General features: G+C 36.4%; 1 protein-coding gene across 1 annotated transcript in view; it reads left to right on the top strand.

Moving 5' to 3' along the window:
• The window catches only part of COL17A1 (collagen type XVII alpha 1 chain), a 72605-nt gene that overhangs the window by 3711 nt on the left and 51374 nt on the right, over positions 1-17520 (top strand). The window contains exons 2-14 of the mRNA XM_083364595.1: positions 1642-1703; positions 2725-2769; positions 3281-3379; positions 5980-6111; positions 6556-6603; positions 7217-7252; positions 8493-8540; positions 9011-9154; positions 10447-10602; positions 11673-11744; positions 12335-12406; positions 13068-13145; positions 16376-16540. Of these exons, the coding sequence (XP_083220721.1) occupies positions 1649-1703; positions 2725-2769; positions 3281-3379; positions 5980-6111; positions 6556-6603; positions 7217-7252; positions 8493-8540; positions 9011-9154; positions 10447-10602; positions 11673-11744; positions 12335-12406; positions 13068-13145; positions 16376-16540 (1150 nt within the window). The 5' untranslated portion in view covers positions 1642-1648. The remainder of the gene's footprint in view (positions 1-1641; positions 1704-2724; positions 2770-3280; positions 3380-5979; positions 6112-6555; positions 6604-7216; positions 7253-8492; positions 8541-9010; positions 9155-10446; positions 10603-11672; positions 11745-12334; positions 12407-13067; positions 13146-16375; positions 16541-17520) is intronic.

Raw genomic sequence — 17520 nt, 5'->3', positions numbered from 1 at the left:
ACAAAAGCCAAGCCATTAGCTAGCTTGAACTGTGAATGGATTTAGATGATTTGGAGGGATTTGTCTTAAGAGCCTCTTGAGATATAAAAAAAGTAACTAAAACCCTACAAAGACATAGAATTCATCTTCAGGTAAGGACATAAAAGCCGCATAGAACTCCTGAAGTGATGATTAACTGTCTCACCCACCAGTTTGCTCTCTTTTTCTGAGCTTAAAAAGTAATTCGTTAAATATTTGTCTGTTTTCGTAACAGGCAAATTGTTCATGAGGGATAGAATCAAGATCACGTGAAGTACTAATACCACTTTACAATGCTTTGGTAAGGCCACACCTGGAATACTGCATCCAGTTTTGGTCACCACGATGTAAAAAAGATGTCGAGACTCTAGAAAGGGTACAGAGAAGAGCAACAAAGATGATTAGGGGACTGGAGGCTAAAATATATAGGGAACGGTTGCTGGAATTGGGTATGTGTAGTTTAACGAAGAGAAGGGTGAGGGGTGACATGATAGCAATGTTCCAATATCTCAGGGGCTACCACAAAGAAGAGGGAATCAAGCTATTCTCCAAAGCACCTGAAAGCAGGACAAGAAGCAACGGATGGAAACTAGTCAAGGAGAGAAGCAACCTAGAACTAAGGAGAAACTTCCTGACAGTTAGAACAATTAACCAGTGGAACAACCTGCCTCCAGAAGTGGTGAATGCTCCAACACTGGAGGTTTTTAAGAAGAGACTGGACAGCCATTTGCCTGAAATGGTATAAGGTTTCCTGCCTGAGCAGGGGGTTGGACTAGATGACCTCCAAGGTCCCTTCCAACTTTTATTATTATTATTATTATTATTATTATTATTATTATTATTATTATTATTATTATTATTACAGATTATTAGACATTTGTGGTTTTGATCACCTTATACCAATGCAAACTCATGATTATCCAATCTGTTTATCATGCATAATACAAAAATTAATTCAAACTTTTCATGCTATGATTTTCTGTGAATAAAGAAAAAAGTTGGCTAAATATTCATAAATTATCACTAGATGGCCCTGTCGTAGCATTTGCCAACTTAACAACCTCTGGTTGTATGGACTTTAACTTTCAGAATTCCTCAGTTTGGCCACTGCTGAGAATTGTGAGTTGAAATCCACACATCTAAACATTGCCAAACTTGGGAACACACTGGACTGTAACAAAGTCTTTTTCATCTTTTACAGATTATGGTTCATTTGAACGCAGTCAGTCTTGCTAACTCTCCAAAAATCCTAGCCTTGGAACTTCCCTGGAATAATTACCAGTTTAGAGTTTTGAAAACTGAAGCTTTCTGGACAAGTTATCTTAAGAAAGCTATTGCGAAGTGTTTCAATAGAAAGGAACCACAACTTCTCTGAACATTTATAGTGAATATTTCATAGGAAATAAGCTTATATTAATTCCCTCCCCCAAAAAAATCATTACAAAGTTGCATCTTATTTCATGATACATCATGTGTTCTGATTTAAAAAGTCCCTATGAAGTGGTTAGTAATTATGGAAACATGTGAATTTCCTTCACTTACCACAAAGGAGCTTTGCTTGTACTTGCAAATGAACAGTTGGATGTGTGTTAATTTTTACTTTCTTTCTTCACATGTAAATAGCAATGATATGGATTCCATAACAAAGAAGAACAAACGGGATGGAACTGAAGTTACAGAGAGACGTAAGTATTTTTAGAAATATCAGGACCCTTACATTATCTTTCACTTTCAATCTTGGGTAAAAGCATACTCACTTTCTCCCATATATTAATATTAATATGCACATGGTGTACTTAATTACGCCAAGCTTTCTGGTTGAGAATTCTGAGAGTTGTAGCCCAAACATATCTCTGACAAGAGGCTGTTCAAAATATTATAATAGAGATAGTATGGAGCATATAGGCATCACCATATCCTCAAATAACTTTTAGGTTCCAGGACCTATTTTCTTTTTTTTAAAGATTGTTCTAAAGTTCTTCAAAACAAAGTGCTAATATTTAGCATCAGCATTTTTCTCACCTCTGCATTCAATAGGTATTCTTAGAAAATTTAAAAGTTGGACGTCAGTAACCTTGTACTTTAGAAGTAAAAAAGGTAAAGGTAAAGGTTCCCCTGCACATGCGTGCTAGTCGTTTCCGACTCTAGGGGCCGGTGCTCATTTCCGTTTCAAAGCCGAAGAGCTAGCGCTTGTCCGAGGACGTCTCCGTGGTCATGTGGCCGGCATGACTAGACGCCAAAGGCGCACGGAATGCTGTTATCTTCCCACCGGAGTGGTCCCTATTTTTCTACTTGCATTTTTACGTGCTTTCGAACTGCTAGGTTGGCAGGTATATCTATTGCCCTTTCCTGCCCCCTTCTGCAAGTTAAAGGAACTACCTAGAGTGGAGTAGGTAATTGAAAGAAATCTCACTATTTTGCCTGTTTAATAAATCAGTGTTTGGTAGCTTTAAACATTTATTATTTTGTTATGTTTTCTTAAGAATAGAGAAGAGTTTTCAGTTTTTTCCTAAATTACCAAAATGTTATTTGTGAATCCATCAGAAATGTTCAAAATCATTTCGAAAGCAGTCCATTTATTCTCCTAATTTCAGTCTGACAATAATACTAGTTATCTCAGCAGAATTGGTACACTAGGTTCCTGGTATCTTATGCCCCTTAGGTTTTTATTTTATTTTCTTCTTGTCTTTTTAAATTTCTTTTCAGTTATTACGGAAACAGTTACCACCAGATTGACATCTCTCCCTCCAAGTAAGTGATTGCAGTAAAGTTTCTAAACTGGCATAGCTGGTTTTGATTCAGTGGTATGTAAGTAGAATAAATAAATGAAAAAAATATACATTCCTAATGGTAACAATGACTTTGAACATGGATGCTATTTCGATTGTTTGTGGAAACATGTGTTTTTTCCTAAACTGAATAATTGTTAGTATTACTCAGTAATATAATATTTGATTGTACAAACTGTTCATAGTACACTTTTCCTTTTTTTGCTCAAATTTCAAGTCTCTCCTATGAATGTAATTTTCAATGTTTTTATTATGAACTCTAATAGGAAGGTGATTGATTGAAAGACAGCAGGAAATATGCATTACTTAAATAAGAATATTTCATTCAAATTGGATGCATTTAAAACTGCAAGATATTCTAATTGCAAAACTCCATTGAAAATATAGTTGATCGGGAAAGGATAAACTCATACATTTCAGTGCTGAATCTCCTGCCTTTTCTGATTCACAAAGTTTTGTGTTTTCTCTGATAGAAGGAGCTGGTAGCAGTGGGCTCAAATCAACAGCTTACAGTGGAGGGAGCAGCATGGAAAGGAGGACATATGGACATGGCAGCAATTATATGACAGCCAGTAAGTGGTTTTCAATCTGACAGCAAATAAGAAGAATTTAAGTGAAAGTCATACATGGAAATGAAAAGGCCAGAGAATGGATGGGTTAGCAGAAATGCTAACTGCTAGAAAATGACGGAAATGGGAAAAACGAGGCACTCTTTTGATTCTTTACTAAAGAGTGATTATCACAAAAGTATAAAGATACAACTTATAGATATTGGGTGGCATTTATTAATTGGGATGATGAAATTTATTTTCACAGGAAATGCTACCATTCATTAGTAGGAGATCGGCCTACAGTAAGCCAACTATGCCAAATATTCATTGAAATAGACCGGTGTAATCTCCTCCTAGACCTGCAGCAAAGTGGAGGGCTGCATGTGCTTTTAGGGAGAAAGCATCCACAGGGTAGTAGCTATTAGAGAGAAGGCCTACTGACCATCCCACCCACATAGAATCCCATATGCAATGAGGCAACTTTGAATGGGCCCTCTCTGTTACTAGACTTAGTAAGCAGCTTTAGTTCTGGCAAGGCATTACCGGATGGATCCCAGAGCAATGACATTTAGAGCTTTAAAAGTAATGACATTGGGCCAGGGGAATCTATTGGCAACTAAGGCAGTGTATTTCATTCATTCTATCCTGGCAGGGTTACTGTTGTATTTTACACCAGCTGCAGCTTCCTATTATTCTTATCTTGATAGATCTCAGTCATTCTTTGGTATGGAGATTGGACAAAAAAAACAGGATCCAAGGATTTTGACAAGCCACATGTTAATAAATTATTTCAATTATGCTTTGTGTTTAATTATGTCTCTAATCCTTATGCTGAAATAGTGTACGCCCATTATTCATTAAATCTGCATGATTACAGTGATGGGATTTAAATATGTGAACAGCTGGTTCTCTGTGTGGATGCTGCTTCCAGAAGTCCATTCTGGGCCTGGGCAACAAAAAATTAGCTACCGATTCTGCCGAAGTGGTGCGAACTAGCTGAATCCCACCACTGCATGATTAGCTGATAAATATCAAAGTGTCTGTTAGAAAGTGCAAACAAAATTGAAGTTTCCACCAGTAAGAATCCACAATAATTATTCAAGTATATAAAACATTGGATAAACTGGAACAATGGTTAAAATTGTGTTAATGGAATTATTTTCCAGTTTCTTCTTTATGCTTCAAAGTAGCCACAGTTCCCGCCTTTTTAAAAATAGCATTTTAAAACTTAGAATGTGTCAAAAACTAACAAAATTATTGAGCTAAAATGCTTGTGAAATGCCTTAATAACTTTAGATCAGTCTTTCTTAAGCTTATTACTCTGAAAATGCCCTCACACTTTTGAAATTTATGGAGGACAACAAAGGAGCTTTTGTCTGTAGAGGCTATATTTATCAATATTTGCCATATTCAAAATTAAAATTGGCACATTCATAAAATATTTATTTACTATATTGTGAAAAAATAAAGCCATTAGATATTAACATAAATAAAATAGAGTACTTTTCACAAAAACATATTTTAACAAATAAATAATGATAAGAGTGATATTATTTAAAATTTTTGCAAATATCTTTAATGTCTGACAAATAATTTTCATTTTACAAACAATAAGAGGATCTTGGGGACACTTCAGGGCCTTGGACTATACTTTTAGAAACAATGTTTTAAATGAACCCATAGAGACCTCTGATAGCATTTAAAAGTATAAAGTTATAGAATGTTCCTAGGTTGGGCATAATATATTTGTGTGGTCCTATTGTGTTTTGTACCATGTTTCATTGGTATGTTTGTTTTTAGCCCTGGCTGCTGTGTTTGCTTCATGTGTTTTTTTAACTGTTATTTGATTTTGATAAAATTAATAAATAAATAAATTTGGAATATAAGATGACTGGAATATAAGATTCCTTCGGGAATAGGGCGGTATAGAAATTTAATTAAATAAATAAATAATCAGAATGACCTCAGGAAAAACTGATATTAGGACATTGTTCAGAATAAGCAGATGCTACTTGGTCCTTTTGAGGAGTATGTTAAAAGTTTTATTCAACTGCAGTATATACTATATATCAAAGTAAAAGTATGTGTGTTAATATATAATATCTGATATATAAATGTTATACACTGTATTGTTATATAGATAGCAAATAACACCCAGCATCTGTTACCTCAGACATAAATTCCAATGAAGCATAAATCTTTATTACTCTGGCTCACATATAAATTTATTTTTCCCTGAAGGAATTCACTGGGATTAAAGGGGCTTAAGAAAAATTCACATTTTTTGGTTGTCAAAAATTACTAAAAAAATAAACTATACATGTTGTTGAACATTATTATCAATGCATTTTGCTTATATTTTGTTTGCTATATTTAATACAGAAGAGAACTAACATTTAGTATCTGCTGAACAACTTTTAAATCGTCTGTGTTTCACAGACCAGTCACTCCAGAGGTATTTTGTTTGTAGGGTAATCTTTCTAGAATTAGAGAGATCAAATTCATGTCATTGCGGCTATCTAGAGAAGACAAACAACAGGCCAGTTAACTGAAAAGACATCATCTCCCACACAATTCAGTCCACCAAATGTGAATCTGAGGAGGTTTTGTTTCATCTCTAGGTGGGAATGCTAGAATGAATACCTCCTCTTCCTCCTACAAGCAAGCCACCTCTCCTTCTTCCACTCTTACCAAATCACCTGGCTCCACTTTTGAACGAAAAACCTATGCTACCCACCATCCAGCATATGAAGGTATCCTAAAAAGAAGCAGGGTTAAATGATTTTAAAGAATTTCAAAGAAACAGGATTAGGACAATTTTAACTGATAATCCCAATTTTCCTTAAGAACCAGATACTGTATGGCTTGCTCTTTTCAGTGAATTTTGGATCGATCTGTTGTTCAGTAGAACAGTTCCATTCATGATCTTTGCAGGCGCTTTCCTTAAGATACAGTTTTCTAACATAATATTCCAATAATGATATTAATTCATCTCCGCTTCATTGAAGCAGTACACTCACTTATTTTGCAGACTAATTAATAAATCTTCTGCATGTGTTCTTCAAGCACTGTTTAAGTTTCAAAATAAAGCTCTGCGTGCTTTATTACATATTGTAATATGATGGAAATTCAGTATGTGGCCTAAACTACATAATAATGTTTTCAAATTTCTTTTAATTTAAATTTTTCTTTTTCAGGAAGCTCCAGTGCAAATTCCTCGCCAGAGTTTCCACGCAAAGATTTTGGTACTTTTTCCATTTTTTAGAATGACCTTAGTATCTGAAATGAATTAAGAAAGTGATGAAGATTTGCCTACATTTCTTCTAATGATAGAACTGTATTCTCTTTGTAATAAGTTCTTCCCAAAGTATGCTATTGAACTATACTTTTAAATTCCATCGGGGCAGCAAATGAATGAATATGTACACCTTTTTATGGTTTTTATTTAGAAAAAATAATTTATGAAATTCACTACATTTATGGCAAGTTGTTTTCTTGCCTAAAGTTGGAGGAACCTGACCATCAATTCATTGTACCATATATATTCAGCCATAAAGGCAAATATAAAAGCTATTAATAACAAATGAAGAAAAAGTCCAAAAGTGTCAACAATCCTATATTTCTTTGTAACTCAATAAAATAATGCCTACAAATAGCTCTATTTTAAACCAAATATGGATATGTTAGCTGGCTATTGTTTTTTTTAAGGCAAGATGCTGAAGACCTTCACAGAGAATCTAAATAGACTATATATTGGTTATTTTGCATATGTATTTCAATATAAACTGAGCAATGTTGCTGTTAGTTTTTAGAGAGCTACTCTAAAATTAAATTTCAAAGAGTGATTTTTTCCCCCAGGTTCTTCTGCTACCAGAGGACGAAGCCAAACACGAGGTGAGATCTCCTATATATATAATGATACTGGGCCACAAACCCTTTGCCTTGTCCCAAACTATTCTTAAATATTTATTCCATTTGAAAAAGATAAATTGATATTTGGAATTGCAAGTTGCTGTTCAAGAAAATTTAAAGAAACTCTGTTGGGATTTTTCACAGAGAAATTCTCTAGAATTTATGCTGGAAATATGAACACTATAAAGAGACATTTTATCATGTATGGTGGATGTGTAAAAAAGCTAAAAAAAAAAGTTTGGATCTGCATACATGCACTAATTCAGAATATTTTAAAAACTAATGTACAATTGAAACCAATTTCTTTTGGGATTACAGATAGCTAGAAAAAAGTTATGGAACTTGTTTTTATATATGACAACTGTAGTATGATTATCATATTCTCAAAAGCAGGAATGTTCAACATTACCCACAACATAGTAAAGATGGTAGAATTTTCAAAGATAGCTCAATTGATTAATTCTTGATTAAAGAAAAGACAACATTTACATTTTTGGCAGACCAGGAGTCTCTTATAAACTTTTTATATGAAACAAAAAATATACTTATGACTTATAGAAAAAGTAAACTTTAAAATAAGAGGTATTTTTGTAATTGTATTTGCTGCCAAGGAAATTATAAAGCTTTTCTTTCTATTTTCTTTTTATCTTTTGACTCTGTATTAGGTTTTGTTTTTTATGTTTTTCAAAAAATTTAATAGCACATATTACAAAAAGAAAATTGAAAGACACTGAAATGTCCAACTTGGCATTCATAGGAAATTTATCTGTGAGTGTTCAGTTTTTTCTCCCTAGTTTGAGTGTACTGTGTTTATTGTTGCAGCATTGCTTTTTGCTTTTGATTACTTTGCCTAAATATAGTTCACTTATTACCGTATTTTTCCGGGTATAAGACTCTATTTTTTCCTGCAAGCACCCTGTTCAAAAATCAGGTGAACTGGCAGATCTGATCACTGATAAAAGAACTGGAAGACGGATGTTGACTTTTGAATCTTTACTGTAGAGTATGGCAACCAGCAATTACAAGGAATAGACAAGTAGCAAGAGGAAATTAAAAAGGAAGAAATCAGATACAACTAAATATAATGAATTAGATCATGTTCATCTATAGCTTTGTGGAATATCTTAAAATTCAACACTAAATACTGCAGCTTTAGGATATCAAATAACCAACACATCTCCTACTTTAAAATGAGCCTTTTGTTTCTGTTTGTCTTACACAGAGAGTGAAATCCGAGTGCGGTTGCAAAGTGCTTCTCCATCAACCAGGTGTAAGTGCTATAGCTGTTGTCTATATTCGTAATTTGAACAAAGGTAGAGTTTTTGGTAAACAATTCACAATTGTCATCAGTAATCTTTTTCTTCAACTACAATCCCCACTCAGTATGTCATATCATCAGAGTAACCAGTTGCTCAGAAATGGGAAATTGAAATAGGTAGCAAGAATAATTATAATGGCTACTGAATTATAGATGGCATGATCATGATAAGAAAGAAATACTAGTATTGAAAAAGGCAGTTAACACAGAATCAAGTTCTTTCCCACTTAATGTTCAAATTCAGACATCCATCAAAGCCTGTATCATTGGTTTCAGATCCATCTACTGACCAAAATATAAAACCTTGCACTTAGTGTTGAGATTAGTTGATTTGAGTAAGCAATTCATTGTACTTTTGGGTGCAGTTTATATCTGAATACAATTGATGTGGTTAAGTTCCCAGTATCTTTTTTCTCCTTCAGGGACAGAATTGGATGATGTTAAGCGACTCTTACGGGGAAGTCGATCGGCGAGTGCTAGCCCTACTCGTTCCCATTCAGGCACACTCCCTATTCCAAAGAAAGCTGTTGTTGAAACCAAAATGGTGACAGAAAGCTCCCAGTCAGGTACTTTGTGCTGAATATGATGAGGTAAAAGTCCATTGAGAAGCTTGAATTGATGGGGAAGCCACAGGTTTCTATTAAAACAATATGGAAGACGCTACAAATATATTCTTTAGATCATTGAAGAATAATAGAATAATAGAATAATAATATTGCAAGGGATGTTGGAAGCCTTCTAGTTCTACCTCCCCCTCCCCCCATCCAGCAAAAGTACTCTCTTGGTTATCTAAATTTTGCTTGAAAACCTCCAGGCATGGAGCACATATGATACTAAAAAGTAGGCTTTCTTGCTGCTTAATAGTTCTCACCATCAGGGAATTTCTTCTTATTTGAAGATTGGATCTCCCTCTGTAAAGCTTCCATTCTTTTGTTCTACCATTTGGAGCTATGGAGTTTAAATCCATAGGGTTTTTTTGTGTGCCTATTCTTTAAGTCCCCTTGATGGATTACTGCCTGACTCCAGAAGATGGTAGAGGACAGGAAGATCTGGAGGAACATTGTCCATGGGGTTGCGATGGGTCGGACACGACTTCGCAACTAACAACAACAACAACAACAAAATTCTTTAAGTATTGGAAGACTACTGTTATGCCCCCGCTTTAATCTTCTGTTCTTTAGGCTAAGCATACCCCTACCTATATCTCATTTACAAGCCATTACAAATATCTTCAGTGATCAGAGTAAAGATCAAGGCATTCTGCTACTAACGCAAATGACATAATGGTGTTTACTCACATTCTTTGTACAGAAGCTAATTAGTATAGTAACTTAAATATAGAGAATCCTTCCCTAAAACCTGAGGGAGGTAAGTTATTTCACAAGTACATACAGCCATGCTGCTTAACATCTTACTATTGATTCTCAGCATCAGTACCTGAAATAACTGTTTCTCTTTGCCAAATGGTGACACAAGCCAGTTCTGTTCATAGAGGAAGGGAAACCTAACCCATATCCTAGTGGTGTCTGATGAGTGAAGAGAATGTTTGCTAGAAGATGGAACATATAGCAACCTGCCTCAAATTAAGTAGTAATGATTAAAAATTCCTCACATAGAGATTTTACTTCCTTGCCTGGATTTCTGAGGAGGTGGTTAAACTAAATGCTTTTGAATGGCAGCCATACCCTCATCTTCAGAACCCACACTAGTTCTGCAATATAGGCACTAGAAAACTATGCACAATAATGCAAACTTGTTATCCTATCTGCTTTATATGAGAGGAATATAAAAAAATTTCTCTTATTATTATATACTATTAAAATCCAATCTGGGATAATGTTCTTTGATTTTCCTTCAGTTTCAGGGACTTATGACACAACAATCTTGAATGCTGCCCTCCCATCATACATGTGGTCCTCCACCCTGCCTGCAGGGTCATCTCTTGGCGGCTACCATAACAACATGACCCAAAGTTCATCTTTGATCAACACTGCAGCCCAATCTACTGGGTCAGGTATGCATTCATTCATTCAGGTATAAAAGTCTCTGCAATGCTGGGCTGCCAAATGAGGCCATTAATGGCCTGTCCTGGTATTTAGAAATGTTGTGTGTCTGGATGACAAGAAACAGAGTCAAGCTCAATCTTAATAAGACCAAATGGCTGTGGGTATTTTCCCCCCTCATCCTGGTAACATTTCATTACTAGACTTGGATGGGCTTGTACTTCCCCATTCAAGACTGGTGTGTAATCTGGGGTCTTTTGGGATTCACAACTTCTGCTCAAGGAACAGAGAGCAGCTATCTGTTATCTGTTCTACTATCTGGTAGGTAGGCCCTCTGGATGGTCACCTCCACCCTAATAACCTAACAAATGGACTATTGAAAAATATCCACATGAGGCTGTATTGAAGGCAACTCAAAAAGCAGAACTTGTCCAGAATGTGGTGTCATGAGTTGCAATATGATACCTTTATACCACATGCTGCACAAGTTGCCAGTTGACTTTTGCCTGAAATTAAAGATGCTGGTTACCACCTGTAAAGCCTTTCATATTATAGGGCCAGTTTTTACTTGATCAGCTATCTCTAATAATTACTTCCTGTCTAGTATGAATCAGCAGAATGGGTGTCTTCCAAGTCCCTTTAATTAACAAACTATCAGAATAGTATAATGAGAGCCTATCTTGAATTTCATGGATGCTGTTTGAAAGCTTTGATGAATTAGCTGCTCATTATTTTGATCAAAATAGAGCAGTCAGGAATTTGGAACATAAGGGAGGCTGACTGGAGATGTGTGTGAAAAAGGCTGTGATTTAAAGAAAAGGAACTGTACTCGGGAAAGATGGACCTGATGAGAATCTTCTTATCAAATGTTTTCCAGGCCGCCTTTAGGGGCTGTGTGTTTTTTAATGGAGACCCAATAAATCTAGTACTAGTGGATAAGATGTATGACTGTCACACATCTGAGGTGTAACACAGCCATTTTTTATTGTAGCTATTCAACCACCAGTACCAGAGCTTTGGGTTGTGGTTGGCTCATGCCTACGTTTTCAACACTTTTTATTTCTGTTACTTTCTCTTGCAGTGTTTGGAGTTCCAAACAACTTGGCCCCAACTTCATCCACTCTAAATGGTGGTCTTAGCAATTCTTCCACAGGTTTGTTTTCTCCATTCTTCCCTGTTTCAGAAAAAGGAAACATTCAAGCATCTGTTATTGCTCTGTAATCATATGTTCTGTGTTAATGGCACAAGAGAGGAGGCATATCCAAATACGTTTTCCCTGCTTACTTTAAATTAATGCCTCGGTAAATGTAGATGTTCATATTTGGTATATATATTTATACATTTAATAACCTATGAAAAAATCATGATAAAAATGTAAACAAAACAAATGTAAACAAAAACAAAGGTCAGCTATTAAATAACTAATATATATTCTCCATTAATCTTACTCCAATGATTGTATGAATTATCACTGCCAGAAATGTTGGCATAGCACTAAGAAAGCAATTTTTTTCCATCTGTAATCTTGGAATTTCAAAGATAATTTTCAGGATATTTCCTTATGATAAAAGTTGGTTCCAGCATGAGGGGGAAAAGGACAGTGAGTAAGCCTGCTAACCAGCTACAATTCCATTATTTGTACATGATTAATTCCATACCATCCATACAAAATGTTACTCACTTGGGCTATATATATATATATTAAATATGCTTTTATCTGACCCTCAGTTATTTTCTTTGCAGTATATGGTGTTCAAAACAACCTGGCTCCAAACACTCTTGGGGTCACCAGTGCTACAACCACAGCTTCCACAGGTAACAACACTTGATAAAAATACCTGGAATTCAAAGCATTTTGGCTAGCAGTCATTTGCTTTAGAAACAATGGAAGAATATTGGAAAATTATTTCTTATTGCTTATTTCAAAATACTCTAACTTGTGTGGAGCTCCATAATGTATCTCAGATAAATCTACTGTTTTGCTAGCTTGCATATCCACTAATTTCAGTGTTGTCCTAAATTATTCTTTATCTCAGTAAATCACTTGTAACTGGATAAAGAATACTTGGGTATGGGGACATCGATCAGAGATAAATAATACATTCTGAATATTAAAGCAAAACAGATTAAATCCTTGCAGTTGTGATTGGGGCAATCTTCCATGCGAAACCTTCAAACCTAGTGAATAAATGGCTACATTTGTGGTCTCCAAAGCCTCTATAGACCACAGCATTGAAATTCAGTGATAAACTATCATTTCAATCCCCACACTGAATTTTCAGTGATAAACAAAAGACACGTGGTTACATCATAAATATTAACTCACCTAAGAGTTCCCAGCCCTGTCCCGCAGCAGTAAAAGTATATACATCCCAGCCCATGTCCAAAAGCTGGGGAAATACATAGTTAGATAGTTTCCTTGGACTTCTGGAAATCTAGAATTTTGTCTTTATTCCCCATTCCTTTTCTTTTTCAGCAGCATATGGAACAAAGAAAAATGCAGTGCAAAGCTCTGGTGTGACTAGTACAGGTGTATCCACATCATCTACAACTGGTGAGTCTCCCCCTCTTTCACGTGAAACAGCCAAGAAGACTCTGCAGAACTGAGCAATGCCTCTTTCTGTGCTACCTGTTGAGTATACGAAGGGGAGAAGGACTTGTGCTTCTGCCTTACTGCCCTGCCTGCTATCCAGCAAATCAGCGCCCCGCCAGTTTCCTTTTCCTGGATGTCCCAAAGGTACTTTGCCAAAAGGCAACTGGCCTTTCTTGGTTTATTTTGCTGTTTCGCTTCTCATCCAAGAATTTTCTTCAGTTCTGAACTGAAAAAGAACTGAAGAAGCTTCTTGGATGAGTAGACAAATGTTTTCAAAGAAAAAAAACAACCCAAGAAAGTCCAATTGACTTCTAGCAAAACATCTTTGGGACAACCATGACCTGGTGATTGAGAATCTCCATAGACTTTCCCAGGATCGACTTTCAAATTTTTCTCTGCAATGCTGGTACTTGTGGGTTTTGATAAAATGTACATCTTGGTCTATTTCAAAAACAATGTTTTTCTCTACATTTAAATCTTCAGACTTTCTTATGTTAGAAAAGTTGCTGTTTTAGACAAGACCTCATCCAAATATGGAATAGGGCAGCAGAGGCCAACAAGGCATGGTGGGAAAGGGAGGATTTTGGTCAAATTTATTTATTTATTATTTGGATTTATATATCGCCCCACTCCCGAAGGACTCGGGGCGGTGTACAGGGCAATTAAAACACTATATCCAACACATAATATACAAAAATTAAAATAAATTAAACCAAGAAGCCCTAAACAATAAAACACGTTCTAAAATGTAAAATTTAAAATTTAAAATCTAAAATCCCAGTCCCTCAGTCCAGGCCGGCAAGTTCGAATAGCCAAGTCTTCAGGACGCGGCAGAAAGAGTGAAGGTCGGGAGCCATCCAGAGCTCAACAGGGAGCTGATTCCAGAGGGCAGGCGCGCCCACAGAGAATGCTCTCCCCCTGGGGCCGCCAGTCGACATTCCCTGACCGACAGCACCCTGAGGAGGCCCTCTCTGTGGGAGTGCACAGGACGATGGGAAGTTAACGCCGGCAAAAGGTACTCCCGTAAATAATCTGGACCCAAGCCATTTAGGGCTTTATAGGTCATCACCAGCACCTTGAATCTCACCCGGAAGACAACTGGAAGCCAATGCAGCTCACAGAGCAGAGGTGTTACATGGGAGTATCGGGAGACCCCCATCACAACTCACGCGGCCGCATTCTGCACCAGCTGGAGCCTCTGAGTGATATTCAAGGGCAGCCCCATGTAGAGAGCACTGCAGAAGTCTATCCGAGAGGTCACGAGCGCATGAGTGACTGTGCGTAGGGCATCTCGGTCCAAATAGGGATGGCCTATGCTTGATCTGAAGAAAAGGAGCATAGAAGAAAGTGTAAGGGAATGTATTTGCTTTCTGCTTCACTGTATTGTTGTAGGTACAAACCAGTACATGATACTAACAAATTTTCCAGCCTTCATAGTAAAGCAAGAACATCATAATAGCTCCCCCCGCCCCTTATGAAGGTTCTGATTCCTCTTAAACAGTAACTGGGGGAGAGGACTGACTCTAAATTTATCACTGATATGGTTTGGCTAGTGCAGAATCTAGAAAAGCCCAAATGGGATACCTGCTGGAAAACCTACCTTCTGATACTGTACATTTCTTAAGCTATCTCTGCTTTATATAGGTTTACATTAAATGTTAAACCTTAAAATAATCTACAGTATTTCGATTTGATTTATAATTTGAATAAGTACAGCCACAGAAATTTATCAACCATGTTTTTCCCCCCTTGATGTTATTTGAGAACTTAATGCTTTCATTACAACAACTCACAGTGCTGGGTTATCCCTACCTCTTTTTGAGATCACCTATTTAGTGGAGAAATTCACATATTTAACATAGGGAATTTACTCCACAAGACATGGGGACATCCACGTAATAGGATGGCTTTAACATGGGACTGGAGGATTAGTTGGATATAAAACCTGAAGATTCAAAATCTCTCAGAGTTTGGGTAGCTACTCTGCAAATACTTGGAGAGGTGGGGGGAGGGAACAGTAGAAGAAAAGGTATGTTTTACCTCTTTCTGGTCACTGTTGGGCCAATGTGAGAAACAAAATGCAAGATTAGGATAGGCTTTGGTCTGACCTATCAAGGCTTATGTTACCAACAAAATAAACTTACCAGGAGACACTTTCAATGAGATGTCCACTAGAGGAAGCTGCTGCCTTTAGAAAAAGGAAATAAAAGCAAAACATTGAAAAAGTTACTTTATTTTGCAGCAGAGTTTCTTTGATTGATACCATACTGCCTAATGGCAAGTCTATAAATTCTATGTTGGACAGTTTTCAGAGAAGCTTTCTATGCTCTCTTGCTGCATAAATCAAGCAGAAAGCTAGTTTCTGTTCTGATAGATTTCTCAGATCTGCATTACAAAGGGAAATGACTTCACCTATCAATATTAAAGGATCTCTTAAGCAAAGAACTAAGATTTGCAATACTTTTACTACAGAAGATGTATCTAACTTGTGACATTCACTGCCTTATCACTATTGTTGATAAAAGATTTTCTTAAAGAACGCCATACCATATCTGCTTAGATATTTTGAATTATGTTGCCTGAAATTTGCAATATGCACACATACATAGATACATATGTGTTTCTTTTTCATCTTTTAAATCTGGGTTTCCATCTCCTTTTCGTGCTTTTTTTTCAACTATGTTCCTGTGCGTTTAATATAGAGATAGGCAGTCATGTGATGTCCCTGCTCTTGATTGGCACCAAGGCTACAGTGTTTGGGAACAAGATTATGAATAAGGATAGATTCTTATTTTTTCTGCGCTTTGTGGGAAATATTTTATGGGATTTTAAGTTTGTTAAGTTTACTTCCGTTATATTGTATGTTTCCTACTGGCCATGCAAGCATCGCAAAAAAGTGAGCTAAGTGTCATCGGCAGTTTTACTACTTTGATTACTATGCTTTCTCCAGAAGGCTTTATAAAATGTGTTTTTATTGCAACAAAATTGCTTAAAGCTCCAGAGTAACATCTGTATCCAAGTTGATATTTTAAATTAAATTATTCTGGAGAAAATCTATGAGATCACTAAGAGTCCACACCAACTTGATGACACATTATCAATCAGTCTTTTCAAGCGGTTTCATCAAAGTAGGATAGCTGCAATATCCAATCTGTATATGATTGTTTTCTTCTGTCTTTTCTGACACTCAGCTGCCACCTCTGCAAACTCTCAGAGTGACGACATCCTACGCAAAGACTGCAAATTTCTGCTCATAGAAAAAGATAATGTAACTCCCAAGAAAGAGATGGAACTGTTGATCATGTCCAAGGACAGCGGAAAAGTTTTTAGCGCATCAGGCACTGGCCTCAGTGGAGGTCAGTTTTCTACCCATTTTGGGGGCCACGTATTGATTTGATATCAGTTCAGAAACTACATGCTACTTATATAGGATCTGTTTTCCCCCAACCTTGTTTTATATCATCTGGCAATGTCAGGGAAAATGGCACAATTCCTTCCCATGTACAGTAAATATTTTCTAATTTTGTGTGATACACTGAATCACAAACAATAGCCACCATTCTTTTTCCAGTCAGTGTTTCTGAGCTATCTCTACATGTTGGAGAAAATAATCTGGTAAAGCTAAAAAGAAATGCATGTCACTTCAATTAAAAATAAATGTTCATAACAACAAGAAGACAGAGGAGAAAAGTAGAAAGTTGCAAAATATAATTATAAAAACATAAAAGCAAATACTAGTTTTTTGGTATAACTATAAAGGTAAAGATAAAGGTAAAGTTTCCCCTTGTCCAGTTATGTCTGACTCTAGGGGGTAATGCTCATCTCCATTTCTTAGCTGAAGAGCCAGCATTGTCCAAAGACACCTCTTTGTCATGTGGCCAGCATGACTATATGCCAAGGCACACAGAACACTGTTACCTTACCACCGAAGTGGTACCTAGTTACCTACTTGCATTTGCATGCTTTCGAATTGCTAGGTGGACAGGAGCTAGGGCAAGTAACGGAAGCTCACCCCATCACATAGCACTGGCGACTTGAAACTGGACAATTGGCTTTCCAGCTGACAAGTTCAGCATCTTTAACAGAATAGAATAGAATAGAATAGAATAGAATAGAATAGAATAGAATAGAATAGAATAGAATAGAATAGAATAGAATAGAATAGAATAGAATAGAGCTGGAAGGGACCTTGGAGGTCTTCTAGTCCAGCCCCCTACTCAAGCAGCAGAACCTATACCATCTCAGAAAAGTGACTGTCTATCTAGCCTCTTCTTAAAAATCTCCAGTGATGGAGCACCCACGATTTCTGGAGGCAAGCTGTTCCATTGGTTAATTG

This window comes from Vipera ursinii, assembly GCF_947247035.1.
Source record: "Vipera ursinii genome assembly, chromosome: 5".
Taxonomy (NCBI): Eukaryota; Metazoa; Chordata; class Lepidosauria; order Squamata; family Viperidae; genus Vipera; species Vipera ursinii.
Note: the sequence above shows the minus strand (reverse complement) of the source record. Positions and strands in the feature narration are given on the sequence as shown.